Source organism: Zeus faber, assembly GCF_960531495.2.
Source record: "Zeus faber genome assembly, chromosome: 7".
Lineage (NCBI taxonomy): Eukaryota > Metazoa > Chordata > Actinopteri > Zeiformes > Zeidae > Zeus > Zeus faber.
The window spans coordinates 438,398-465,914 of NC_137203.1; the positions used below are offsets into that span (position 1 = coordinate 438,398).

The 27,517-nt window shown below is 46.5% G+C and overlaps 1 protein-coding gene across 4 annotated transcripts; it reads left to right on the top strand.

Annotated features, from left to right (window-relative positions):
• The first annotated feature begins 1,164 nt into the window (after positions 1–1,164).
• brd3b (bromodomain containing 3b) lies at positions 1,165–27,505 on the top strand. Of its 4 annotated transcripts, XM_080003806.1 has the most exons (13): positions 1,165–1,250; positions 1,383–1,557; positions 3,948–4,243; positions 13,253–13,364; positions 18,858–18,995; positions 20,765–20,915; positions 21,353–21,525; positions 21,839–22,261; positions 23,583–23,711; positions 23,803–23,985; positions 25,038–25,258; positions 25,917–26,206; positions 26,609–27,502. In XM_080003806.1, the coding sequence occupies exons 3-13, from the start codon at positions 4,152–4,154 to the stop codon at positions 26,710–26,712; spliced, it is 2,016 nt and encodes a 671-aa protein (XP_079859932.1). In that variant the 5' UTR covers positions 1,165–1,250; positions 1,383–1,557; positions 3,948–4,151; the 3' UTR covers positions 26,713–27,502. The 4 variants fall into 4 exon arrangements, with proteins under 4 accessions (XP_079859932.1, XP_079859934.1, XP_079859933.1 ...); XM_080003808.1 differs by lacking the exon at positions 1,165–1,250 and having other exon boundaries at positions 1,349–1,557; positions 23,803–23,877; positions 26,609–27,505; XM_080003807.1 differs by lacking the exon at positions 1,165–1,250 and having other exon boundaries at positions 1,349–1,557; positions 21,842–22,261; positions 26,609–27,505.
• The last annotated feature ends 12 nt before the right edge of the window (positions 27,506–27,517 follow it).

A 27,517-nucleotide genomic window follows, 5' to 3' on the forward strand; every position in this document is an offset into this window, starting at 1 on the left:
GTACGGTAGTACTATAGAAGTAGAAGTATAGTAGTAGCAGTGGTAGCAGTACTGAAGTAGTAGTAGTAGCAGTACTGTAGGAGTAGTAGTGTAGAAGTAGTATGGTAGTACTGTAGTAGTAGAAATATATTAGTAGTAGTGGTAGGAGTACTGTAGTAGTAGTATTCATAGTATTAGCAGTACTACTACTGCTAATACTATGAATGGTAGTAGTATTCCTAACAACGCACCTTTAATACTTGTTTTGATTTAAATTTCCCATTCCACTCCTCTATCTTTCAGCGCGTTGTCATGGCGTCTTGCCCTCACAATGCATTGTGGGATACGGTCCCTAGCATAGTGTGCAGTGTCTGATACAGGATAAAGTAGTATTCCACGTATGCTAATATTTACTTAGTACTGTGCTAGTATGTTCTGAGTAGTGTACTGGTATGTACTGAGTAGTGTACTAGTATGCACTGAGTAGTATGTATCGGAAAGTGTACTCGTATGTACTGAGTAGGATGCTAGTATGTACTGAGTAGATTTCTAGTATGTACTGAGTAGGGTACTCATATGTACTGAGTAGTGTGCTACTATGCACTGAGTAGGATGCTTATATGTACTGAGTAGTATGTTCTGAGTAGTGTACTCATATGTACTGAGTAGTGTACTAGTATGTACTGAGTAGTGTGCTAGTATGTACTAAGTAGTGTACTAGTATGTACTGAGTAATGTACTCATATGTACTGAGTAGGATGCTAGTATGTACTGAGTATATGTATAGTATGTACTGAATAGTGTACTAGTATGTACTGAGTAGGGTACTCATATGTACTGAGTAGTGTGCTAGTATGCACTGAGTAGGATGCTTATATGTAATGAGTAGTGTACTAGTATGTACTGAGTAGTGTGCTAGTATGTATTGCGTATGTACTGAGTAGTACTCAAGTACTGCAAGTACTCAACTTGGACGCAGAGACCGACTGGCTCCGCCCCGTTGCAGTTCTGTCCAATCACAGCTGCTTTTACAAGCAGACTTCCTGTGCTTAAAAGCACTCCAGCAGACATTGAACCCACACACCGTCTGATTAAACACTTTCAACCCGACACCGACATGAAGATCTTTTATGATTCTACTCAACCGGAAGTGGACAAGATTCATCGTTTTAGCGAGAAAAAAAACTTAGAAACTTATCGTGGACTCTAACCCTTATTATGGACCACCAACCATCTCCAACAGCGATGAAATAATATGAAGCAAAAAAAATGTATATATATTTTCTCCAAAGAATGTAAAGAAATGTAAAGCGGAAGAATAATAACATTAATTCTGTGTTTGTGTTCCCGAGCGGGCCAGCGACTGCCGCGGGGCATGCTGGGATGTGTATTCCACTCTGCAGCCCGCCTGGCCCAGCCATTTGATCACAGCACTTCAACTCCCGGCATGCAGCTTGCCACTGCGCCTGCGCACACAGAGCTGATAACTCATCTATGATGCTACTTCGCTAAATAAAAAGCTTCCAGAAAAGTGACCGAAGATCTCCGCGGGACGCGTCCGAGGACTCGCACAATAAAGTAAAATGTGTTTTTTACCGCGTTGCACCGGGATGGCGGCCGATCCGTGTCCGTATTTACACACCCTAGCGCGGGGAGCCGCTCCGCTGCGAGCCGCGAAACAATGACTACAGCTCCGCTAGCTTAGCATGCTAGAGGCTAGCATGCTAAGCTAGCATGCTAAGCTTCACTGCCGCCGAGTGGAAATGTAACAATGTTGGGTCTAGACCCCATGCAGGACAGGGCTACACTGGGTCTCGTCCCCATACAGGAGAGTGTTAGACTGGGTCTCGTCCCCATGCAGGAGAGGGTTAGACTGGGTCTAGTCCACATGCAGGGTTAGACTGGGTCTCGTCTCCATTTAGGACAGGGTTGGACTGGGTCTGAACCCCATGCAGAGTTACACTGGGTCTCGACCCCACGCAGGGCAGGGTTGGACTGGGTCTGAACCCCATGCAGGACAGTGTTGCACTGGGTCTAGTCCCCATGCAGGGCAAGGATAGACTGGATCTAGATCCCTTTCAGGAGAGGGTTAGATTAGGTCTAGTCCCCACGTAGGATCTGACTGGGTCTCAACCCCAAACAGGACAGTTAGACTGGTTCTAGACCCCTTGCAGGAGAGGGTTAGACTTGTTCTTGACCCCATGCAGGACAGGTTACACTCGGTCTAGACCCTATGTAGGAAAGGGTTTGACTAGGCTAGTCCCCGTGCAGGGTTAGACTGGGTCTCGACCCCATGCAGGACAGGGTTAGACTAGGTCTGGACCCCTTGCAGTAGAGGGTTAGACTAGGTCTTATTCTCTGTGCAGGGTTAGACTGGGTCTCGACCCCACGCAGGGAAGGGTTGGACTGGGTCTCGACCCCACGCAGGGAAGGGTTAGACTGGTTCTAGTCCCCATCCAGGAGGGGGCTATCCTGATCCCATGCAGGGTCAGATTAGGTCTCGTCCCCATGCAGGGATAGGCCTGGTCTAGTCCCCATGCAGGACAGGGTTAGACTTGGTATAGTCCCTGTGCAGGACAGGGTGAGGCTGGGACTAGTCCCCATGCAGGACAGGGTTACACTGTGTCTAGTCCCCATGCAGGATAGGGTTAGACTGGGTCTCTTCCCCATGCAGGACAGGGTTAGGCTGGGTCCCTACGCCAGATTAGACTGGGTCTTGTCCCCATGGAGGGCAAGGTAAGACTGGGTCTAGTGCTGTTGCAGGGTTATGCTGGGTCTAGTCCCCATGCAGGGCAGGTTAAGGCCAGGTTTAGTCCCAATGCAGGGTTAAACTAGGTCTAGTCCCCATGCAAAGTTGTACTGGTTCAAGTCCCTAGGCAGGACATGGTTAGCCTGGGTCTCGACCCCATGCAGGAAAGGGTTAGACTTGGTCTAGTCCCAATGCAGGGGTAGACTGGTTCTAGTTTCCATGCAGGACATGGTTAGACTGGGTCGAATCTCCATGCAGGACAGGGTTAGACTACTTTTATTCCCCTGCAGGAAAGGGTTAGACTGGGTCCAGTCCTCATGCAGGGTTAGACTGGGTATCGACCCCATGCAAGATAGGGTTGGACTGGGTCTGGACCCTATGCAGGAAAGGCTTAGACTGGGTCTACTCCCCCTGCAGGGTTAGGCTGGGTCTCAACCCTATGCAGGAAAAGGTTAGGCTGGATCTATGGTGTACTGTTCGATTCCCAGGCGGGAATCGAACCCAGGACCTTCTTGCTGTGAGGCAACAGTGCAATGCACTGTGCCACCATGACACATAATGAGTTGTTTGGGTTGAAATTTCGAAATAAGTCGTTAGGAACATCCCTTTTCTGAATGTGAAAAGGGATGAATGTTGAAACAAACAGCAAGGGGACTGAACGTGTTGTTCATGTTTCAGTATCACCAACACAAAAACTTAGAACTTTTAAAAGATCAATTAAATTTACTAGCGCTGCGCGGAACGCACGCGTGGAGCGCCTGTTAAATGGCAGCAAAAGCCGCTCATCAATAGCTGTAATTATTCTTCTGAGTGTCAGAACTAGCAGCACAAGACAGAACATTTATTTTTCTTCAAATTCATTTGAAATTAAAAGCCTTCTAGCATTTCATACACGGGTCCAGCCCTATAGGTTTAAAGGTTAATTTTGACAAAGTGCAGCTCCTGAATGTATTTTATTTTTTATTTTTTCCTGCAACTAACCGACCAATGAAGACTCTTCTCATTGACCAACATTTGGTCGACTATTTAGAGGCAGCCATAATAATAATAATTATAATGATGGGCTCAATGTGTTTGTGGTAGTGGAAGGTGTCGTCGTTAGAAGTGCCGAGGCAGAAGATGTTGGAAATTCTGCAGTCTGTAGGGAAGGGACAGTCTGTGTAACTGTGTGTGTGTGTGTGTGTGTGTGTGGGGGTGTGTGTGTGTGTGTGTGTGTCAGTGTGTCTGCTGTGTGTGTGAGATGGAATTGTGGCTTTGCAGTGGACCCAAGCAGCTGAAGAACACAGAAGAAGACCACAAGGACTGAGCCCCCCGGACCTCCCAGCCCGGCTCAGAGGCCCGGACCCCAGACAGAGCCGGTTTCCTGGTGTGGCTCGCCCAGCCGCCGCCCCACTGGGAGCGCCCCTGCCTGACCCCGTCCACCATGTCGGACGTCCCCGAAGCCGAGCCCCCCACCCCCCTGCAGCTCACCAACCCGCCCCCCCCAGAGGTCACCAACCCCACCAAGCCGGGCAGGTAGGACCCCAGACCCCACTCGGTCCTCTCCACTGGACTTATATCAATCACCGGGAATTAGACGTAATATTTATTTTAAATAGTTAAATATGTCCAACATCTCTACAGTCTGAAACCAGCTGCTGCACCCTCCTCCTGGAGGAACGGCCCCGAAAAAACGCTAGGCAAGACATCTTACATATTACATAAATGTACTACATATGACATACTACATATTACATACTACATACATTTACTATATACTACACATTACATATTACACACTACATATATGTACTACATATTACATATGACATAAATGTACTACATATTACGTACTACATATTACATATTATATACTACATATTACATACTACATAAATGTACTACATATTACATATATACTACATATTGCATACTACATATTACACACTACATATATGTACTACATATTACAAACTTAAATGCTACATATTATATGCTACAAAATACACCTTACATTTTAAATAAAACAGTCAAGTCACACCTTTTTTTATTTATAAAGTGCATTTCATATCAACACAATGCGCTTACTTATGCTTACATATCCTTAAATACTACATATTACATATTGCATACTAAATATTACATATTACATACTATATCTTACATAGTCCATATTGCATACTACATTTTACATTCTACATATAACATACTACATTTTACATAATATATACTAGATATTACATACTACATATTACCTACTACAAACTACATATTACATATGCATACTACATACAGTGGGGCAAAGAAGTATTTAGTCAGCCACCAATTGTGCAAGTTCTCCCACTTAAAAAGATGAGAGGCCTGTAATTTTCATCATAGGTACACTTCGACTATGAGAGACAGAATGGTGGGAAAGAATGCAGGAAATCACATTGTAGGATTTTTAATGAATTAATTGGTAAATTCCTCGGTAAAATAAGTATTTGGTCACCTACAAACAAGCGAGATTTCTGGCTTTCACAGACCTGTAACTTTTTCTTTAAGATGCTCCTCTGTCCTCCACTCGTTACCTGTATTAATGGCACCTGTTTGAACTCGTTATCAGTATAAAAGACACCTGTCCACAACCTCAAACAGTCACACTCCAAACTCCACTGTGGCCAAGACCAAAGAGCTGTCAAAGGACACCAGAAACAAAATTGTAGACCTGCACCAGGCTGGGAAGACTGAATCTGCAATAGGTAAGCAGCTTGTTGTGAAGAAATCCACTGTGGGAGCAATTATTATAAAATGGAAGACATACAAGACCACTGATAATCTCCCTCCATCTGGGGCTCCACGCAAGCTCTCACCCCGTGGGGTCAAAATTATCACAAGAACGGTGAGCAAACATCCCAGAACCACACGGGGGGACCTAGTGCAGAGAGCTGGGACCAAAGTAACAAAGGCTACCATCAGTAACACACTACGCCGCCAGGGACTCAAATCCTGCAGTGCCAGACGTGTCCCCCTGCTTAAGCCAGTACATGTCCAGGCCCGTCTGAAGTTTGCTAGAGAGCATTTGGATGATCCAGAAGAGGATTGGGAGAATGTCATATGGTCAGATGAAACCAAAATAGAACTTTTTGCTAAAAACTCAACTTGTCGTGTTTGGAGGAGAAAGAAAGCTGAGTTGCATCCAAACAACACCATACCTACTGTGAAGCATGGGGGTGGAAACATCATGCTTTGGGGCTGTTTTTCTGCAAAGGGACCAGGACGACTGATCTGTGTAAAGGAATGAATGAATGGGGCCATGTATCGTGAGATTTTGAGTGAAAACCTCCTTCCATCAGCAAGGGCATTGAAGATGAAACGTGGCTGGGTCTTTCAGCATGACAATGAGCCCAAACACACCGCCCGGGCAACGAAGGAGTGGCTTCATAAGAAGCATTTCAAGGTCCTGGAGTGGCCTAGCCAGTCTCCAGATCTCAACCCCATAGAAAATCTTTGGAGGGAGTTGAAAGTCCGTGTTGCCCAGCGACAGCCCCAAAACATCACTGCTCTAGAGGAGATCTGCATGGAGGAATGGGCCAAAATACCAGCAACAGTGTGTGAAAACCTTGTGAAGAGTTACAGAAAACGTTTGACCTCTGTCAACCGGGTGCGTTGCATTACATTTCACTGCATATATGTATGAAAGTATGTATATGTATGTGACAAATAAAAATCTTGAATCTTGAATCATTGCAAACAAAGGGTATATAACAAAGTATTGAGATTAACTTTTGTTATTGACCAAATACTTATTTTCCACCATAATTTTCAAATAAATTATTTAAAGTCAGACAATGTGATTTTCTGGATTTATTTTTCTCATTTTGTCTCTCATAGTTGAGGTATACCTATGATGAAAATAACAGGCCTCTCTCATCTTTTTAAGTGGGAACTTGCACAATTGGTGGCTGACTAAATACTTTTTTGCCCCACTGTATTCCATACTACATACTTCATTTTACAAACTACATCTTACATACTACAAACTGCATCTTACATAATACATATTACATAGTACATATAACAGGACCTAGATTGTCAAAAAGAACAGATTTCAATTTAAAAGAAAAAAAATAGGACTTTTCACAAAGATGGTTAAATGAAATCACACAGAGCGAAGCGTTATCTCATGCAGTCACGTTTCATCCGGCGCCCAGTGTTTCACGTTTACATCCAACAGTGTGAAAAAAACAAGACATTGATAAACGATTCAGTGAGAAGAGCTTAACATGCACTCTACAGTATTAAAATATTTTCTTATACATTTTTGCCAAAAAAATGCCAGATCTGTGTGTGGACAAGACCAGGCTCCTTATCTTTACGCAAATGAGAACAACTGTCACAGACGCACAACGTAGACGAACGCTGGGCCTTTGTTGTCCTCACTGTAGTTTTCGAAGGACTTCCTGCTGCTGATTTCAGGTCCCCCTGCCATGGAAGCACAAACCATGAAGTTGACACAGCGGCACTTTGCACTTCACACCTGTCTTTTATTTTTATTTTTGACAGATTGTCACAGTCCGTGAATTTGGTAGGGCCCTATACATATTACATACCACATACAACATATTACATAACACACCAATCAGCCACAGCATTTAAACCACTGACAGGTGAAGGAAATAACATTGCTCATCTCATTCCAACGGCAACAGGGTCAGGGGCCCAAGGCTCATTGATGCACGTGGGGAGCCAAGTCAATAGTGCTATGATAGAAAGGTGTCAGAACACACAGTGCATGGCAGCTTGCTGTGTATGGGAGCGCTCAGAATATCAATGCTGACCCCTGTCCACACCTGAAAGCACCTACAATGGACACGTGAGCGAACTGAAGCATAGAGCAATGGAAAAAGGTGGCCCGGTCTGATGAATCACCTTTTCTTATACATCATGTGGATAGGGGGGGTTAGGGACTGATCATATGGAGCATCTGTGGGATGTGCTGGAACAATAAGCCCGATCCCTGGGGGCCCCACCTCCAACTTCCAGGACTTAAAGGATCTGCTGCTAACGTCTTTGTGCCAGATACCTCATGCCTCCATGGGTCACAGTTTTTCCTGGGGACACGAGGGGGAGCTTAACAATATTAGTTGTGCAATGTCGTGGCTGATCTGTGTATATTACCAAGCCCATGCAGAGAGGCTAAGAGGGGATGGTGCTCAAAAAAAAAGAAAAGGCACATGGACCCCCCCCATTTTCAGTTTGAGGCATTTTGCTGTTCAGGGCAATCTGACGACAGGGGGGGTTGTTTCTTCCATAAAGAAACAGAGCAGCACAGAGGAGCGCAGATCACGGGTCCCCGCGATAGTGTGCATCGGGACACCCGTGATCTGCGTTACTCGGTGAGCACATTGCAGGCGCACCAAGGACACGGCTTAACACCCATTCACCCTTAAAAAAAAACGCGCCTGAGAAAAAGGGAACCATGGAGCAAAGGGGCAGGTGTTTGGGCACCCTCTGCCCAAGGAGGCAGGTGGAGGCGAAACAGCGCCAATTAACACGCCAGGCGTGTTTATTGTTCAGTCTTTTAAATCAACGGTTGCGCGTGGGCCAAAAATCAAAATTATCGCTAAACAATCATTTTCTACGGTACTGCACCTCGGCTCCTGCTCTACCAGCTTGCGGCTGAAGTACAGCACCGGCCAGTCCACACCCTCGACCATCCTGGGACAGACTGAATGGCTGTCGGAATGGAGGCCCCCTGTCCGTCGGTCCGTCTGCACTATTTTCTGTTTGTTTTCGGGCAGGCGATACGACCGAGAGCGCACTTTCACCCCCGGGGTCGTCTCCACATGGTGGAGTATGAGGGGCGTATGGCTGGGCAGGGGAGAGAACACGTCGGCAAAGCGCTGCTGCAGCGCCGCACCATCCGCGCCGCACCATCCGCGCCACACCGTCCGCGCTCTGGCCGGGAGAGAGATGGTCACTTAAAAGGGGCGCGGTGTGATCTGCCGGCTTTGGAACCTCTGGCCCCAACTCGTCCCTCTCAATCTCCGCTGTGGCCAGTGCCAGGGGCATGCCTTCCCTCCATTGTTTAGGAGGTTTAGGTGGCCTAAAACCCCCTGTCTTTGTGGTCGACCTCATAATCGACCTCCCCAACGCGATGTGTGACCACAAAGGGCCCTTGTCACTTTGCCAGTAATTTCGAGCTGGACGTAAATTCAGTAAATTCTCACCTTGTCTCCAGGTGAGAATTGTCTTAACCGAGCCCCCCTGTCATACAGACGCTGCTGACGTTTCTGGGCCTGGAGCAAGATCTCCCGTGATTCCTGCCCTAAGGTGGGTAGTTTTGCTCTCAGGTCCCTGGTGGTCTAGTGGTAAGGATTCGGCGCTCTCACCGCCGCGGCCAGGGTTCGATTCCCGGTCAGGGAACAAGTCTTTGGGGGGGATGGTAGCTCAGGAGGTAGAGCTGGTTGTCTAGTGATCTAAAGGTTGTTGGTTCGATCCCAGGCTCCTCCTGCTAGCATGCTGTAGTGTCCTTGCGCAAGACACTTAACCCCTCATTGCTCCTGATGGCTGCGTCCGTCGGTGTTTGAATAATTGTAAGTCGCTTTGGATAAAAGCGTCTGCTAAATGCAATGCAATGCAATGCAAAGGTCCAGGATGTACTGGACCTCATTTTTACTGGTGCTGGGACCTTCATGCCAGTTTTCCTTAATCAGGTCGAGCACCCCCTGAGGTCTACTGCCAAACAGTAGCTCAAAGAGGGAAAACCCCCTGGAGGACTGGGGGACCTCCCGCACCACAAACAACAGGGGGTTCAGCCATGTGTCGCAATTTCGGCTGTCATCATGGAAGAAGTTCTGGATCATGTTTTTCAATGTTTTGTTGAAGCGCTCGACCAGGCCATCCATCTGCGGGTGGTGAACGCTAGTCTGAATTGAGTGGAAGCCTAGTAACCCACAAAGTTTGCACAATGGTGGCACGGTGGCGCAGTGCATTGCTCCTATTTGGTTATCTCCCAAATAGGAGCCTTTCTGTGTGGAGTTTGCATGTTCTCCCCGTGCTCACATGGGGTTTCCTCCACCTCACGTCAGTAAGGACCCCCACCAAAAACATGCACCCATCATTGTCTGACCAGCAATGGACATTTATCACCTGGTCCCCGGGCGCGTCTACGTATGCTGCCCACTGCTCCTGGCTTTCACCGGCCACCATCAAAAGCATGTGCATGTGTGTGTGTGTGTGTGTGCAAGCATGTGTTATAGAGTGGTGTGTTGTGTGATAAATAAAGACTGTTTCTTTCTTCTTTTCTTCTTCATTGCACTGCTGCCTCACAGCAAGAAGGTCCTGGGTTCAATTCCCGCCTGGGGCGCTGTTGGCACCGTGCTCCGGCGGGTTATCTCCCAAATAGGAGCCTTTCTTTGTGGAGTTTGTATGTTCTATGTTCTCCCCGTGCTCACATGGGGTTTCCTCCACCTCACGTCAGTAAGGACCCCCACCAAAAACATGCACACATCTTGTTCGTGATGCCGTATTGCTGCGCCGTACTGTTGTATACTGTGCTGTATTATCCCAAACACTACCTCACTCTATTCACATTCACATGCCACTTTAATTCACATGCCACTTTAATGCACATATCTGTATATACATAAGCATATTCCCTCTATCTATTCCATTTTATTTTATTTTATTTTTATTGTATTTTATTCTATATATTTTTATTTTATTCTATAAGTATCCAACTTACTGTATTACGTTTTAGGAGTCAGTTAGTCGGCCTAATAGAAAGAATTTTTTTATTTTAATTTTTTCCTAGGACATATTGTGTGCTATCACCTGGTGCGTTGCATTACATTTCACTGCATATATGTATGAAAGTATGTATAAGTATGTGACAAATAAAAATCTTGAATCTTGAACATCATCGTCTGACCAGCGATGGACACTTATCACCTGGTCCCCAGGCGCGTCCACGTATGCTGCCCACTGCTCCTGGGTGTTGCCCCAGAAGAAGGACAGGCCAGGATGGGATAAATGCAGAGGAACCATTTCACCGGCCACCATCCAAAGCATGTGCGTGTGTGTGCGTGCAAGCATGTGTTGTAGTGTGGTGTGTTGTGTGACAAATAAAGACTGTTTCTTCTTCTTTTCTTTCAATGTGCGTGACATAAACAAAGTGCCCTGGTCAGTCAGGATTTCCTTCGGAATCCTGACCCGGGAGATGACCTGAAACAGTGCCTCCACCACATCTTTGGTTGTAATACTGCGCAACGGCACTGCTTCTAGGTATCCGGTCTGGTACTTCACGACTAACACGAAAACACGATCATCCCCCGTCATCTTCTGTAGCTGGGGGTCTGGTGCACTCCCGGAGGAAGATCTCTATGGCCTACTGTTTTTCCCGGATCACCCCTATTCCCGCTTGCGGGCCCTCGTCATCTCCTGGAACTGCAGGGCTTGTTGCTCCTGAATTGTGGCGAGGGCGTCCGGGATTCTGCCTCGCACTGCTCCATGTCCATTCTCAGGTGCCACTTGGGGAGGTGGGTTCTGGCTCAGGGCCAGGGAATGAGGAAGAGGAGGCAGGCGGAGGCGAAACAGCACCAGTTGGCGTCTTTATTGTTCAGTCTTTTAAATCAACGGTGGCTCGTTGGCCAAAAAGGAAACTGAGAGGCTCGCAGGCTAACAGACAAATAGTCCATGCAGTTCACCACTTCCGCGATCTCTCGCTGTCCATGTCTGAACGCTTGCCTGTCGGGCTGAACTCTCTCAGACCCCCCTGACTCGCAGGCACGCAGGGACACACAAACAATCATATCTTCCTGTTTTGGGATCAAGCTAATCAGCGGAGCCTGATCCACAGCAGCTGAGCAGCCCTGTGATGTGAGCCTGCACCGCCTGTCTGCAGCGGCAGCTTGGCCACGCCCCCTTGGTCCACCACAGAGGTCTGTCCTGTGGGAATTATTATTATTTTTATCCTCCTTGGTACTTTTGGGGCTAAAAGTGTCTGGAACAGGACAACGGCTGCAGTTACAGATATGGTTGAGGTGTCATTAGTACCGTGACATCTCAGACATCTTGTTGTCCAAGTTTCATCCAAATCGATCAACATACGGAGCAGGAATTCGTGAAAAACCGACAACATTTGACTGGAACTTTTGTGACATCATCCAATTCCTTATATATGTGCAGGTTGTGGTTCTGAACATCGATTCGCACAGTGTGAGCTACGTAGTGTAGACTCCATCACTGTAATGGTTACACACTGTGTGTGTGTGTGTGTGTGTGTGTGTGTGTGTGTGTGTGTGTGTGTGGTCTAATGTGCTTGACGTGGGCGGGTGTTTTGTTTGATGTATTTTTCCCTTTTTATAAATATAAAGGCATTCTGTTCCATCTAAGTCGGAAACAGTTCAAAACATATTCTGCGTTTGTGACCTCACAGTTGGCCTGCAGCTCCATAGCAACAGGTCCGAATCGTGTCTGTTTTATTTTAGTCCGAAAAGTTTAAAAAGTGGATGAAATGTCTGTGGGGGACACGCAGTGTTGAATCCGTTTGAATGGAAGAGTTTTGTTGGGATTTTCAACACAGAGTGATTTCAGAAGAATAATTATTACTGATCACACGACACACCACACAAAAACACATGCATGCACACGCACGCTTTGGATGGTGGCCGGTGAAATGTGGCCTCTGCATTTGAACCATCCTGGCTTGTCCTTGTAATCGACGGTCCCCTTTGTCAACCTAGGGGAAGGAAGCCGATGGACCGTTCCGTTCCGGGGGAACCAGGTCCCCAGGAACGGGACCAGTTCTGTTGTCGGACCTTTTTGTTTGTTTGAGGGATGGGAACCCTGTTTCAGAGTCCAGCTTTTTATTCATTTAGGTATAGTTACCCTGTGTCAGAATATGTATTTTAGGCATTGTCTTTCTTTTTTGTTCCCAGGGACAATCCCTGGCCTCAGTTTCAGTCAGGGATATGTGTGGTTTGAGCAGCCACCCCTGTCCTGGGTCTAGGTAACTGGGGCCCAGGATCAGTGTGGCTGCATACCTGTTGCTCATTGGTTGGTCTAATGAGCCCTTTTCATGACACATGTTCATCTGCTCCTGTGTTTATTCCAACTAACCCACTCTCTACAATAAACTCTGTGTCTGAAACCTTGTCGTTTGTGTCTCTGTGCCAGAGGTCTCTGAACACCCTACTTGGGTGGCGTGTGTTAGGCGAAACCGCCACAGCCATCTAGTAATGTAAACTACCATTAGCTGTGGGCTAAATGTCCTAATACAATATTATAAGAAATGTACTGGTCACATTTACTGCAGACGCAAGACGGATAATTTGGATACTAATAAAAATATCTAATTCTGTACCGTTTGTGTGTGTGTATGTGTGCTCACGCACCTTGCACCTTGTCTGTTTTGGTTGTTTGGCAACGCAGCTCCGCCCTCTAGGCGCCACCTTCCAAGCGTCTCGTGTTTTCCAAGCGTTTTAGAACGCTTCATGTGAACCGGCACTTAAGTCTCCAATCCTCTCCTCCTCCCCCCTCCCCCTCTCTTCTGCTCTCTAGGAAAACCAACCAGCTGCAGTACATGCAGAACGTGGTGGTGAAGACACTGTGGAAACATCAGTTTGCTTGGCCCTTCTACCAGCCAGTGGACGCCATCAAGCTCTGCCTGGCGGTCAGTTGTTCTGCTGGTTAACTGGTCAACTGGATTACTAGAATACTGGTCTGCTGGTTAACTGGTCAGCTGTTTTACTGGAATACTGGTCTGCTGGTTAACTGGTCAGCTGGTTTACTGGAATACTGGTCTGCTGGTTAACTGGTTTACTGGAATCCTGGTCTGCTGGTTAACTGGTCAACTGCTTTACTGGAATAGTGGTCTGCTAGTTAATTGGTCAGTTGGTTAACTGGAATACTGGTGTGTTGGTTAACTGGAATACTGGTGTGCTGGTTAACTGGTCAATTGGTTAACTAATACTGGTCTGTTGATTTACTGGAATACTGGTCTGTTGGTTAACTGTAATACTGGTCTCATGGTTTGGAATGTTGGTCTGCTGGTTACCTGGTCAGCTGGTTTACTAAAATATTGGTCAGCTGGTTTACTGGAATACTGGTCTGCTGGTTAACTGGTCAGCTGGTTTACTGGAAACATGGTGTGCTGGTTAACTGGTCAGCTGATGTACTAGAAAACCGGTCTGCTGGTTAACTGGAATACTGGTCAGCTGGTTTACTGGGATACTGGTCTTTTGGTCAACTGGTCAGTTGGTTTACTGAAATACTGGTCTGTTCGTTAACTCATCAGCTAGTTTACTGGTTAGCTGGTTTACTGGAATGCTGATTAACTGGTGAATTGGAATGGTGGTGTGCTGGTTAACTGGTGAGTTGGTGAATTGGAATGATGGTGTGCTGGTAACTGGTCAGTTTGGTTAACTGGAATACAGGATTACTGGTCTGCTTGAATACTGGTATGCTGGTTAACTGGTCAGCTGGTTTACTGGAATACTGGTCTGCTGCTTAACTGGTAGGTTGGTTTGCTGGATACGGGTCTGCTGGTTTACTGGTCAGCTGGTTTACTGGAATACTGGTCTGCTAGTTAACTGGTCAGCTGGTTTACTGGGATAGTGTTCTGCTCGTTAACTGGCCAACTGGTTTACTGGAATACTGCTCAGCTGGTTTACTGGAATAGCGGTTAACTGGTGAACTGGAATACTGGTCTGCTGGTTTACTGGTCAGCTAGTTTACTGGAATACTGTTCTGCTGGTTAACTGGTTAGTTGGTTTACTGGAATACTGGTATGTTGGTTAACTGGTCAGATAGTTTACTGGAATACTGGTTTGCTGGTTAACTGGTTAGTTGGTTTACTGGAATACTGGTCTGCTGGTTAACTGGTTTATTTGAATACTGGTCAGCTAATTTACTAGAAAACTGGTCTGCTGGTCAACTGGATTACTGGAATACTGGTCTGCTGGTTAACTGGTCAGTTGGTTAACTACAATACTGGCCTGCTGGTTAACTGGTCAGCAGGTTTACTTGAATTCTGGTCTGCTGGTTAACTGGTCAGTTGGTTAACCAGAATACTGGGCTGCTGGTTAACTGGAATGCTGGCCAGTTGGTTAACTAGAATACAGGTCTGCTGGTCAACTGGTTTACTGAAATACTGGTCCGCTGGTCAACTGGAACTCCGGTCTGCTGGTTAACTGGTCAGCTGGTTTACTGGAATACTGGGCTGCTGGTTTACTGGAATACTGGTATGTTGGTTAACTGGTGACCTGGTTTACTGGTTAGCTGGTTGACTGGGATATTGGTCTGCTGGTTAACTAGTGAGCTGGTGAATTGGAATGCTGGTGTGCTGGTAACTGGTCAGCTGTTTTCAAGAATACTGGTATGCTGGTTAACTGGTCGGCTGGTTAACTGGAATACTGGTCTGCTGCTTAACTGGTCGGCTGGTTTACTGGATACTGGTCTGCTGGTTTACTGGTCAGCTGGTTTACTGGAATACTGTTCTATTGGTTAACTGGTCAGCTGGTTTACTGGAATACTGGTCGGCTGGTTAACTAGTAAGCTGGTTTAATGGAATACTGGTATGTTGGTTAACTGGTCAGATAGTTCACTGGAATATTGGTTTGCTGGTTAACTGGTTAGTTGGTTTACTTGAATACTGGTCTGCTGCTTAACTGGTAGGCTGGTTTACTGGATATGGGTCTGCTGGTTTACTAAAATACTGGTCTGCTAGTTAACTGGTCAGCTGGTTTACTGGGATAGTGTTCTGCTCGTTAACTGGCCAGCTGGTTTACTGGAATACTGCTCAGCTGGTTTACTGGAATAGCGGTTAACTGGTGAACTGTAATTACTGGTCTGCTGGTTTACTGGTCAGCTAGTTTACTGGAATACTGTTCTGCTGGTTAACTGGTCAGCTGGTTTACTGGAATACTGGTCGGCCTATTAACTAGTAAGCTGGTTTAATGGAATACTGGTATGTTGGTTAACTGGTCAGATAGTTTACTGGAATACTGGTTTGCTGGTTAACTGGTTAGTTGGTTTACTGGAATACTGGTCTGCTGGTTAACTGGTTTATTTGAATACTGGTCAGCTGATTTACTAGAATACTGCTATGCTGGTTAACTGGTCAGTTGGTTAACTACAATACTGGTTAACTGGTTAGCTAGAAAACTGGTCTGCTGGTCAACTGGATTACTGGAGTACTGGTCTGCTGGTTAACTGGTCAGTTGGTTAACTACAATACTGGCCTGCTGGTTAACTGGTCAGCTGGTTAACTAGAATACTGGGCTGCTGGTTAACTGGAATGCTGGTCAGTTGGTTAACTAGAATACTGGGCTGCTGGTTAACTGGAATGCTGGTCTGCTGGTTAACTGGTTTACTAAAATGCTGGTCTGCTGGTCAACTGGAACTCCGGTCTGCTGGTTAACTGGTCAGCTGGTTTACTGGAATACTGGTATGTTGGTTAACTGGTCAGCTGGTTTACTGGTTAGCTGGTTGACTGGGATATTGGTCTGCTGGTTAACTAGTGAGCTGGTGAATTGGAATGCTGGTGTGCTGGTAACTGGTCAGTTGGTTAACTGGAATACAGGATTACTGGTCAGCTGGTTTACTTGAATACTGGTCTGCTGGTTAACTGGTCAGCTGTTTTCAAGAATACTGGTATGCTGGTTAACTGGTCAGCTGGTTTACTGGAATACTGGTCTGCTGCTTAACTGGTCGGCTGGTTTACTGGATACTGGTCTGCTGGTTTACTGGTCAGCTGGTTTACTGGAATACTGTTCTGCTGGTTAACTGGTCAGCTGGTTTACTGGAATACTGGTCGGCTGGTTAACTAGTAAGCTGGTTTAATGGAATACTGGTATGTTGGTTAACTGGTCAGATAGTTGACTGGAATACTGGTTTGCTGGTTAACTGGTTAGTTCGTTTACTTGAATACTGGTCTCCTGGTTAACTGGTTTATTTGAATACTGGTCAGCTGATTTACTAGAAAACTGGTCTGCTGGTTAACTGGTCAACTGGATTACTAGAATACTGATCTATTGGTTAACTGGTCAGCTGGCTTACTGGAATACTGGTCTGCTGGTTAACTGGTCAGTTGGTTTACTGGAATGCTGATATGCTGGTTAACTGGTCAGCTAGTTCACTGTAACATGGGTCTGCTGGTTAACTGCTCAGCTGGTTTACTGGTCTGCTGGTTAACTGTTCAGCTGGTTTACTTGAATACTGGTCTGCTGGCTAACTGGTCAGCTGGTTTACTGGACAACTGGTCTGCTGGTTATCTGGTCAGTTGGTTAACTGGTCAGCTGTTTTCTGGAATACTGGTATGCTGGTAAACTGGTCGGCTGGTTTACTGGAATACTGGTCTGCTGCTTAACTGGTCAGCTGGTTTACTGGATACGGGTCTGCTGGTTTACTGGTCAGCTGGTTTACTGTAATACTGGTCTGCTCGTTAACTGGTCAGCTGGTTTACTGGAATACGGGTCAGCTCGTTTACTGGAATAGCGGTCAACTGGTTAACTGGAATACTTGTCTGCTGGCTTACTGGTCAGCTAGTTTACTGGTATACTGTTCTGCTGGTTAACTGGTTGTTTACTGCTGTTTACTGGAATACGAGTTTGATGGTTAACTGGTCAGCTGGTTTACTTGAATACTGGTCTGCTGGTTTACTGGACAACTGGTCTGCTGGTTATCTGGTCAGCTGGTTTACTAGAATACTGTTGTGCTGGTTAACTGGTCAATTGGTTAACTATAATACTGGTTAACTGATTAACTAGAAAACTGGTCTGCTGGTTTACTGGTCAGCTTGTTTACTTGAATACTGGTCTGCTGGTTAACTGGTCAGCTGGTTTACTGGCATACTGGTCTGCTGGTTAACTGGTCAGCTGGTTAACTGGAATGCTGATTTGCTGGTAAACTGGTCATCTTGTTTACTGGAATACGGGTCTGCTGGTTAACTGCTCAGCTGGTTCTCTTGAATACTGGTCTGCTGGTTAACTGTTCAGCTGGTTTACCGGAATACTGGTCTGCTGGTTAGCTGGTCAGCTGGTTTACTGTAATACTGGTCTGCTCGTTAACTGGTCAGCTGGTTTACTGGAATACGGGTCAGCTCGTTTACTGGAATAGCGGTCAACTGGTTAACTGGAATACTTGTCTGCTGGCTTACTGGTCAGCTAGTTTACTGGTATACTGTTCTGCTGGTTAACTGGTTGTTTACTGCTGTTTACTGGAATACGAGTTTGATGGTTAACTGGTCAGCTGGTTTACTTGAATACTGGTCTGCTGGTTTACTGGACAACTGGTCTGCTGGTTATCTGGTCAGCTGGTTTACTAGAATACTGTTGTGCTGGTTAACTGGTCAATTGGTTAACTATAATACTGGTTAACTGATTAACTAGAAAACTGGTCTGCTGGTTTACTGGTCAGCTTGTTTACTTGAATACTGGTCTGCTGGTTAACTGGTCAGCTGGTTTACTGGCATACTGGTCTGCTGGTTAACTGGTCAGCTGGTTAACTGGAATGCTGATTTGCTGGTAAACTGGTCATCTTGTTTACTGGAATACGGGTCTGCTGGTTAACTGCTCAGCTGGTTCTCTTGAATACTGGTCTGCTGGTTAACTGTTCAGCTGGTTTACCGGAATACTGGTCTGCTGGTTAGCTGATCAGCTGGTATACTTGAAAACTGGTCTGCGGGTTTACTGGTCAGCTGCCTTACTTGAATACTGGTCTGCTGGCTAACTGGTCAGCTGGTTTACTGGAATACGGTCTGCTGGTTAACTGGTCAGCTGGTGTACTCAAAGACTGGTCTGTTGCTTTACTGGTCAGTTGGTTTACTGGAATACTGGTCAGCTGGTTAACTGGTCAGCTGGTTTACTGGCAAACTGGTCTGCTGGTTTACTGGTCAGCTGCTTTACTGGAAAACTGGTCTACTGGTTAACTGGTCAGTTGGTGTACTGGAAGACTGGTCTGTTGCTTTACTGGTCAGCTGGTTCACTGGAATGCTGGTCTGCTGGTTAACTGGTGTACTTTTTCATGATTTCATGAACAACTTTTGGAGAAAGATTCTGTTATTGAACACCTTAATCTTTTCAAAATTGGGATTAAAAACTAACTGAATGTTAGAAAGAAGTGAAGGTAGTTGAGGAAGAGGATCTGATGATGGTTTATGTTGTAGGACTACCACAAGGTGATAAAGAGCCCCATGGACATGGGAACCATCAAGAAGCGTCTGGAGAACAACTACTATTGGAGCGCCAGCGAAGCCATGCAGGACTTCAACACCATGTTCACCAACTGCTACATCTACAACAAGGTACACACACACTGCAACATCTACAACAAGATACACACACTCTGCTACAGCTACAACAAGGTAGACTCACACTCTGCTACAGCTACAACAAGGTAGACTCACACTCTGCTACAGCTACAACAAGGTACACACACACTCTGCTCCATCTACAACAAGGTACACACACACTGCTACAGCTACAACAAGGTACACACACACACACTGCTACAGCTACAACAAGGTACACACACACTCTGCTACAGCTACAACAAGGTACACACACACTGCTACATCTACAACAAGGTACACACACACTGCTACATCTACAACAAGGTACACAGACACTGCTATATCTACAACAAGATACACACACACTGCTACAGCTACAACAAGGTACCCACACACTCGCTATAGCTACAACAAGTTACACACACACTCTGCTACAGCTACAACAAGGTACACACACACTCTGCTACATCTACAACAAGGTACAGACACACTGCTACAGCTACAACAAGGTACACACACTGCTATACCTACAAGGTACACACACACTTCTACAGCTACAAGGTACACACACACACACACTGCTACAAGTACAGCAAGGTACACACACACTGCTATACCTACAAGGTACACACACACTTCTACAGCTACAAGGTACACACACACACACACACTCTGCTCCATCTACAACAAGGTACACACACACTGCTACAGCTACAACAAGGTACACACACACACACTGCTACAGCTACAACAAGGTACACACACACTCTGCTACAGCTACAACAAGGTACACACACACTGCTACATCTACAACAAGGTACACACACACTGCTACATCTACAACAAGGTACACAGACACTGCTATATCTACAACAAGATACACACACACTGCTACAGCTACAACAAGGTACCCACACACTCGCTATAGCTACAACAAGTTACACACACACTCTGCTACAGCTACAACAAGGTACACACACACTCTGCTACATCTACAACAAGGTACAGACACTCTGCTACATCTACAACAAGGTACACACACACTGCTACAGCTACAACAAGGTACACACACTGCTACAGCTACAACAATGTACACACACTGCTATACCTACAAGGTACACACACACTTCTACAGCTACAAGGTACACACACACACACACACTGCTACAAGTACAACAAGGTACACACACACTGCTATACCTACAAGGTACACACACACTTCTACAGCTACAAGGTACACACACACACACACACTCTGCTCCATCTACAACAAGGTACACACACACTGCTACAGCTACAACAAGGTACACACACACTCTGCTACAGCTACAACAAGGTACAGACACACTGCTACAGCTACAACAAGGTACACACACTCTGCTACAGCTACAGCAAGGTACACACACTGTTACACCTACAAGGTACACACACACTTCTACATCTACAAGGTACACACACACACACAGACACTGCTACATCTACGACAAGGTCCACACACTGCTACATCTACAACAGGGTACACACACTGCTATATCTACAAAAAGGTACACACACAGCTACATCTACAACAAGGAACACACACACTGCTACATCTACAACAAGGTACACACACAGCTACATCTACAACAAGGTACACAGCTACATCTACAACAAGGTACACACACACTGCTACATCTACACCAAGGTACACACACACACACACTGCTACATCTACAAGGTACACACACAGTTAACCTCCTGATTTGTACAAGTTGTATTGTGAGTGTGTATTCTGTGTCTAGCCAACAGACGACATTGTGCTGATGGCCCAGGCTCTGGAGAAGATCTTCCTGCAGAAAGTGGCTCAGATGCCCCAGGAGGAGGTGGCACTGCTGCCCCCCGCCCCCAAAGGGAAAGCCAAGAGCAAGCCGCCGCTGCCTCCCGCCACCGCAGGTGAACCTTAACCTACTAGTTGGCACAGGTGATCCTTAACATGCTAGTTGTTACAGATGATCCTTAACCTACTAGTTGGCACAGATGACCCTTAACCTACTAGTTGGCACAGATGACCCTTAACCTACTAATTGGCACAGATGATCCTTAACCTACTAGTTGGCACAGATGATCCTTAACCTACTAGTTGGCACAGATGATCCTGAACCTACTAGTTGGCACAGATGATCCTTAACCTGCTAGTTGGCACAAGTTATGTAACTTCATCACTTGTTAACTTCCTGTGTTCAAGGAAGTAGTCACACTCACTGTTTGCATGGAAACAGAAATCGAGTTTTGGAAAATGGAACTGAATTCTGAATAAAGTATTTTGTGGTTAAAAACACTGTTCAACTAGTTAATAATGGTAATGTAATGATCCCTCCCTCTCTACCCAGTGAGCCAGGCTCAGGCTGAGTCTTCCCCCCCTTCCCCCTCCCCCTCCCAGACACCAATCATACCAGCCACGCCCCCTGCGATCCAGGCCATACCCTCTGCCATACAGACCACGCCCCCTGCTGTCCCCCAGCCCACAGCAGCCATGATGCCGTCTGCTCAGCCCGTCGTCAAGGTAACTGAACAGCAGTGTATCAGGTTGAGAAGTCAAGGTCATCCACTGAACTTGATCCAAGGTTATGAAAGAGGAGAGTTTCATCCCATCCCGGTCCTGTGGACAGACTACGCCAGTGCTCTGTTCTGCTAAGAATCATGATCGTCCGCTGGTTTTTAATAATCTGGTCAAAGCTGCATACGACTGCAACACAATGTGATTTAAAGTACATGGGATTATGACATGGAATATATTAAATTGGTCTCAACTTGAAGTTAAACTTAAAAATTCAAGTGTTTAATATCAAGTTTTGTTAACTGTGTCTCTCCAACAGAAGAAAGGAGTGAAGAGGAAAGCGGACACCACCACTCCCACCACCTCCGCCATCTCGGCAGGCCGTGCAGACTCTCCTAGTGGCCAGCAGGAGGCCAAGCCAGCCAAGCTGAGCTCTGTACGCAGGGACTCCTCCGCCCGTCCGGCTAAGGCCAAGAAGGAGGCGGAGGACGGCGACGCGGGCCGGGAGGCGGGCCGGGAGGCGGGCCGGGAGGCGGGCCGGGAGGCGGGCCGGGAGGCGGGCCGGAAGAGCTCTAAGCTGGGAGAGCAGCTGAAGCACTGCGACAGCATCCTGAAGGAGATGCTCTCCAAGAAGCACGCCGCCTACGCCTGGCCCTTCTACAAGCCGGTGGACGCTGCTGCGCTGGACCTCCATGACTACCACGACATCATCAAGCACCCTATGGACCTCAGCACTGTCAGGGTACTACACACTGTACTACACACTGTACTACACATTGTACTACCACAACATCATCAAACACCCCATGGACCTCGGCACTGTCAGGATACAACATGCTGTACTACACACTGTACTACACATTGTACTACCATGACCTCATCAAGCACCCCATGGACCTCAGCACTGTCAGAGTACTACACACTGTACTACACACCGCACTACTGTACTACACACTGCACCATACAGGGTACTACACTACTACACATTGTACTACATACTACTACATACTGTACTATACACTGTACTACACACTGTACTACAGTATTACACACTGTACTACACTACTACACACTGTACTACACTACTACACACTGTACTACACACTGTACTATACACTGCTACACATTGTACTACACACTGTACTATAGTATTACACACTGTACTACACACTGCACTATACACTGTGCTACACTACTACACACTGTACTGCACACTGTACTGCACTATACTATACACTGTACTACACATTGTATTACACACTGTACTTCATTACTAAACACTGCACTACACTACTACACATTGTACTACCCACTCTACTACACACTAAAGACCAATGCACAATGGAGAGTTGAGTGGCACTGGTCTACAGGAAGTGGAACTCAGTGGTCTGGTCTACAGGAAGTGGAATTCAGTGGTCTGGTCTACAGGAAGTGGAACTCAGTGGTCTGGTCTACAGGAAGTGGAACTCAGTAGTCTGGTCTACGGGAAGTGGAATTCAGTGGTCTGGTCTACAGGAAGTGGAACTCAGTGGTCTGGTCTACAGGAAGTGGAACTCAATGGTCTGGTCTACAGGAAGTGGAACTCAGTGGTCTGGTCTACAGGAAGTGGAACTCAGTGGTCTGGTCTACAGGAAGTGGAACTCAGTAGTCTGGTCTACGGGAAGTGGAATTCAGTGGTCTGGTCTACAGGAAGTGGAACTCAGTGGTCTGGTCTACAGGAAGTGGAACTCAATGGTCTGGTCTACAGGAAGTGGAACTCAGTGGTCTGGTCTACGGGAAGTGGAACTCAGTGGTCTGGTCTACAGGAAGTGGAACTCAGTGGTCTTCTCAGATGATCTCAGATCACATCCTTCACCATATTCACTTTATGTTGATTTGTCCTTTAATTTGTCGCCAGTCTGTATATTATGTTCTACTAATGATCCACATTATGTATGTTAATGTGTTTCCATCAACACACTTCAGACGTGACGTTTCATTTTTCTAGTAGGGCTACATTCAGAATATGTAGACATGTACATCTCAAAACATCAGCTGATTTCTCTCTCTCTCTCTCTCTCCAGAAAAAGATGGACGGCAGGGAGTACGCTGACGCTCAGAGTTTTGCGACCGATGTCAGATTAATGTTCTCAAACTGTTACAAGTACAACCCTCCAGACCACGAGGTGGTGGCCATGGCCCGGAAGCTGCAGGTACATGTCTGTCTGACTACCTGTCTGACTGTCTGACCACATGTTTCATTGTCTATCTCACCTCCCGTGTCTCCACCTGTCTGTCTCTCAGGATGTGTTTGAGATGCGGTTTGCCAAGATGCCAGATGACAGTTCTGAGGCGTCGCTGCCGTCTGCGCTCCCATTGGTCAGTAAAAGCACCGCCTCCTCCGACAGCAGCGAGCGCTCCTCCTCCGACGAGTCGTCCGACTCCGAGGAGGAGCGAGCTACGCGATTGGCCGAGCTGCAGGAGCAGGTGGGTGTGGCCTAGCGGGGCGGAAGAGGATCACTGAGTTTTAAACTGCTTTCAAACATGCACTCTGGACAATGTCCAGATAATCAGGTCTGGACATTGTCCGGAGTTTCCCTTTCACACATGCAGCACAAAACAGGAGATTGTCCGTGTCAGACACATTTACACCACCTGGAAATACTCTGTTTGGTTTAGACAAGGGGTGGAGCCTGGGTAGAGCGTGCAGGAGGCACGACGTGACCCAATGACGCTGCGGAGATTTAGCACACACAAGATGGTGGACGATGCTACCGACTTATCTTTTTTTGCCGTTGATACTCCATGTATTTGGATGTATTATAAACTAGAGAGGAAGGAATATAAAAGAAAGCAGAAAGGAGTAAGCAGCAGCTATGCTCCGTGCACCAAGATCCAAACCAAGGTAAATAACTGGCGCAGGATAGGGTAGTCATCAACACGCGACACGCTCACTCACTTGCTGTGAATGCTCCGGACAATCTCCTACTCTGTTCACACATAGCACTCAATCTGACATTACACAGACTTCGCACTCGGGAGCTGGCTGGGTACAGTGTGGTTAATGTCCGGACCAAATGATTCGGACATCTACGTTCACACATACAGCTCCTCTGGGTAATGTCCGGATAATTTAAGGATCCCAGCGCATGTGTGAAAGCAGCTTTAGTAAACTAGTTTTAACTTGCTGAGCTGATGATACTACAGTATATACTGGGTACTTTATCAGTATTGAGAGCGTATTTTAATAGTATATACATAGATATAGATATATTACTGGTACATACAGTGTATTTTACTGGTATATCAGAATCAGAAATACTTTAATAATCCCAGGGGGAAATTACTACATACAGTGTATCTTGCTGATACAGTGTATTTTACTGGTACATAGTGTTTTACTGGTACATACAGTGTATTTACTGGTACATACAGTGTATCTTACTGGTACATATAGTGTATTTTACTGGTACATACAGTGTATTGTACTGGTACATACAGTGTATTTTACTGCATTATTTGATGTACTTTCTCTCCAGTTGAAGGCAGTACATGAGCAGCTGGCTGTCCTGTCTCAGGCTCCAGTCAGCAAACCAAAGAAGAAGAAAGAGAAGAAGGAGAGAGAGAAGAAGAAAGACAAAGGGAACAAGGGAAAAGCGGAGGAGGAGAAGAAGCCCAAGGCCGCTGCCCAGCAGGCCAAGCCAGCCAATCAGAAGAAAGCTCCAGCCAGGAAAGCCAACAGCACGGTGACCGCCACCAGGTACAACCAGAGGGTGGGTGGATCAGTGGGTGGATGGATCAGTGGGTGGATGGATGGATGAACGCACCCATTCATCCATCCATCCACCCACTGATGGTGGATGAATGGATGGGAGGATGAATGGACGGGTGGATGGACAGACAGGTGGGGGGGTTGGTAGTATAGTATTACAGTGGTACCTGGACTTAGGACTGTCAGTCGTTCTATAAGAACGGTTGTATGTCCAAGCAGCTTTTCCATTTGAATGATGACATCATGAAGGGTGAAAATAAACAAAATACACAGAACAAACAGTTAATATGAAAAAAATATGGATAAGCCACCAACTACGTGCACACACCATGTAGGTCGCCCGCTGACTGGCTGACTGACTGACTGCTGGCTGACTGACTGACTGGTGACTACTGCTGACTGACTGACTGATTGACTGCTGACTGGCCGCCGATGCGCCAACTGCAAATTTCCACGCTCGTACCTTGGAGCAGTCGGTCGCAACTCGATACAAATGTTGGCGACTATCCGAGCCGGTATCTTGGTTTAGTCGTAAGTAGATGCAGTTATAAGGCTAGGTACCACTGTACTAGTAGTAGTACTAGTAGTAGTACTAGTAGTATCGCAGTATGGTGAGCCAGCCAACTAGAGCGCCTCCTCTGTCCAGGCAACAGAAGAAGGGCTCCAAAGGGGGCGGGGCCAACGGTGAGGAGGGAGAGGAGCCTTCCCTGCCCATGTCCTACGACGAGAAGCGGCAGCTGAGCCTGGACATCAATCGCCTCCCGGGGGAGAAGCTGGGCCGTGTGGTGCACATCATTCAATCCAGGGAGCCGGCGCTGAGGGACTCCAACCCCGACGAGATCGAGATCGACTTCGAGACGCTCAAACCCTCCACCCTCAGAGAGCTGGAGCGCTACGTCAAGTCCTGCCTGCAGCGCAAGCAGAAGAAGCTGCTGCGTAAGGACCCGTGGCTGTACTATGGATGGATTGACACACACATATATATATATATATATATATATATATATATATATATATGTGTGTGTGTGTGTGTGTGTGTGTGTGTGTGTGTGTATATGTTTAATATTGCGTGTGAGAAGCTTGTAGTAGAACAAGGCTTCAGCACATTATAAAAGCAGTTAATTCCATGTCAAGATTCAAGATTCAAGATTTTTATTTGTCACATACATATACATACTTCCATACATATATGCAGTGAAATGTAATAGACATGTTTGTAGTTTATTAGTTTGGAGCTGCTTCAAAAACTACATTAGGTTCTGGTTGGATTGACAGATGATTATAATATATATTTTTGTAATAAAATATAATATATATTTGTCTGTCTGTCTCTCTCAGAGAAAGCAGCGGGGGGCGGGGCCAGCCGTTTGAGTGGCAGCTCGTCTTCGTCCTCAGACGACAGCTCGTCAACTGGAAGCTCCTCCTCCTCAGACTCTGACTGAACACTACGCACACACACACACACACACACACGCACACACACTGATTGACACAATAAACACCGTGTAGAGTGTAAATAACTGAGCTGGTTTTATTTCTAATAGTGTTTTACTGAAAAACTACACTGACTGACTGTATCTGACTGACTGTTTATCAACCTGTCTGACTGTATCGGACTGGCTGTATCTAACTGCCTGACTGTATCTGACTGAGTGTCTGACTGCATCGGACTGGCTGTATATGACTATCTGACTATCTGTTTGTCTGACTATCTTACTGACTGTATCTGTCTGACTGACTATCTGACTGTCCTGTCTTTCTGGCTGGCTCACCGACTGTCTTTCTGACTGACCGATTTTACCGACTGACAGTTTGATTGACAGGTGGGGGGGGGTTTGCAGCCAGCATGCAGTGAACATTCCGCAGCTGCCGCAAGGCATCATGGGAGGACAGGGCTGTGACATCGCCGGAGCCCTTTCCCACAATCCTCTGCTGCCTTCGCGAGTGACAACCGACCAGAACCCATCGTCTGTGTCGTCATGGAGACGAGGCGGTTTACCCACAATCCCCCAGTGTTACCTGTACTGATGCAGTCTGATGCAGCGCTAGCAGCCACGCCCCCTCCTCTTGTTGGTTCTAGTGTTGTGTTGAAGCAGTGTAGTGCATGTCTGGGCGACTGTATAGTAGCTGTACCTTAGTGGTGTAAGTACTGATCTGGGATCTTTTCTCTTTCTGTTTTCATAAATAAACTGCTAAAGCTGAATCTCTCCTTCCTGCTTCCTATTTACTGTGTCACCATGGCAACTG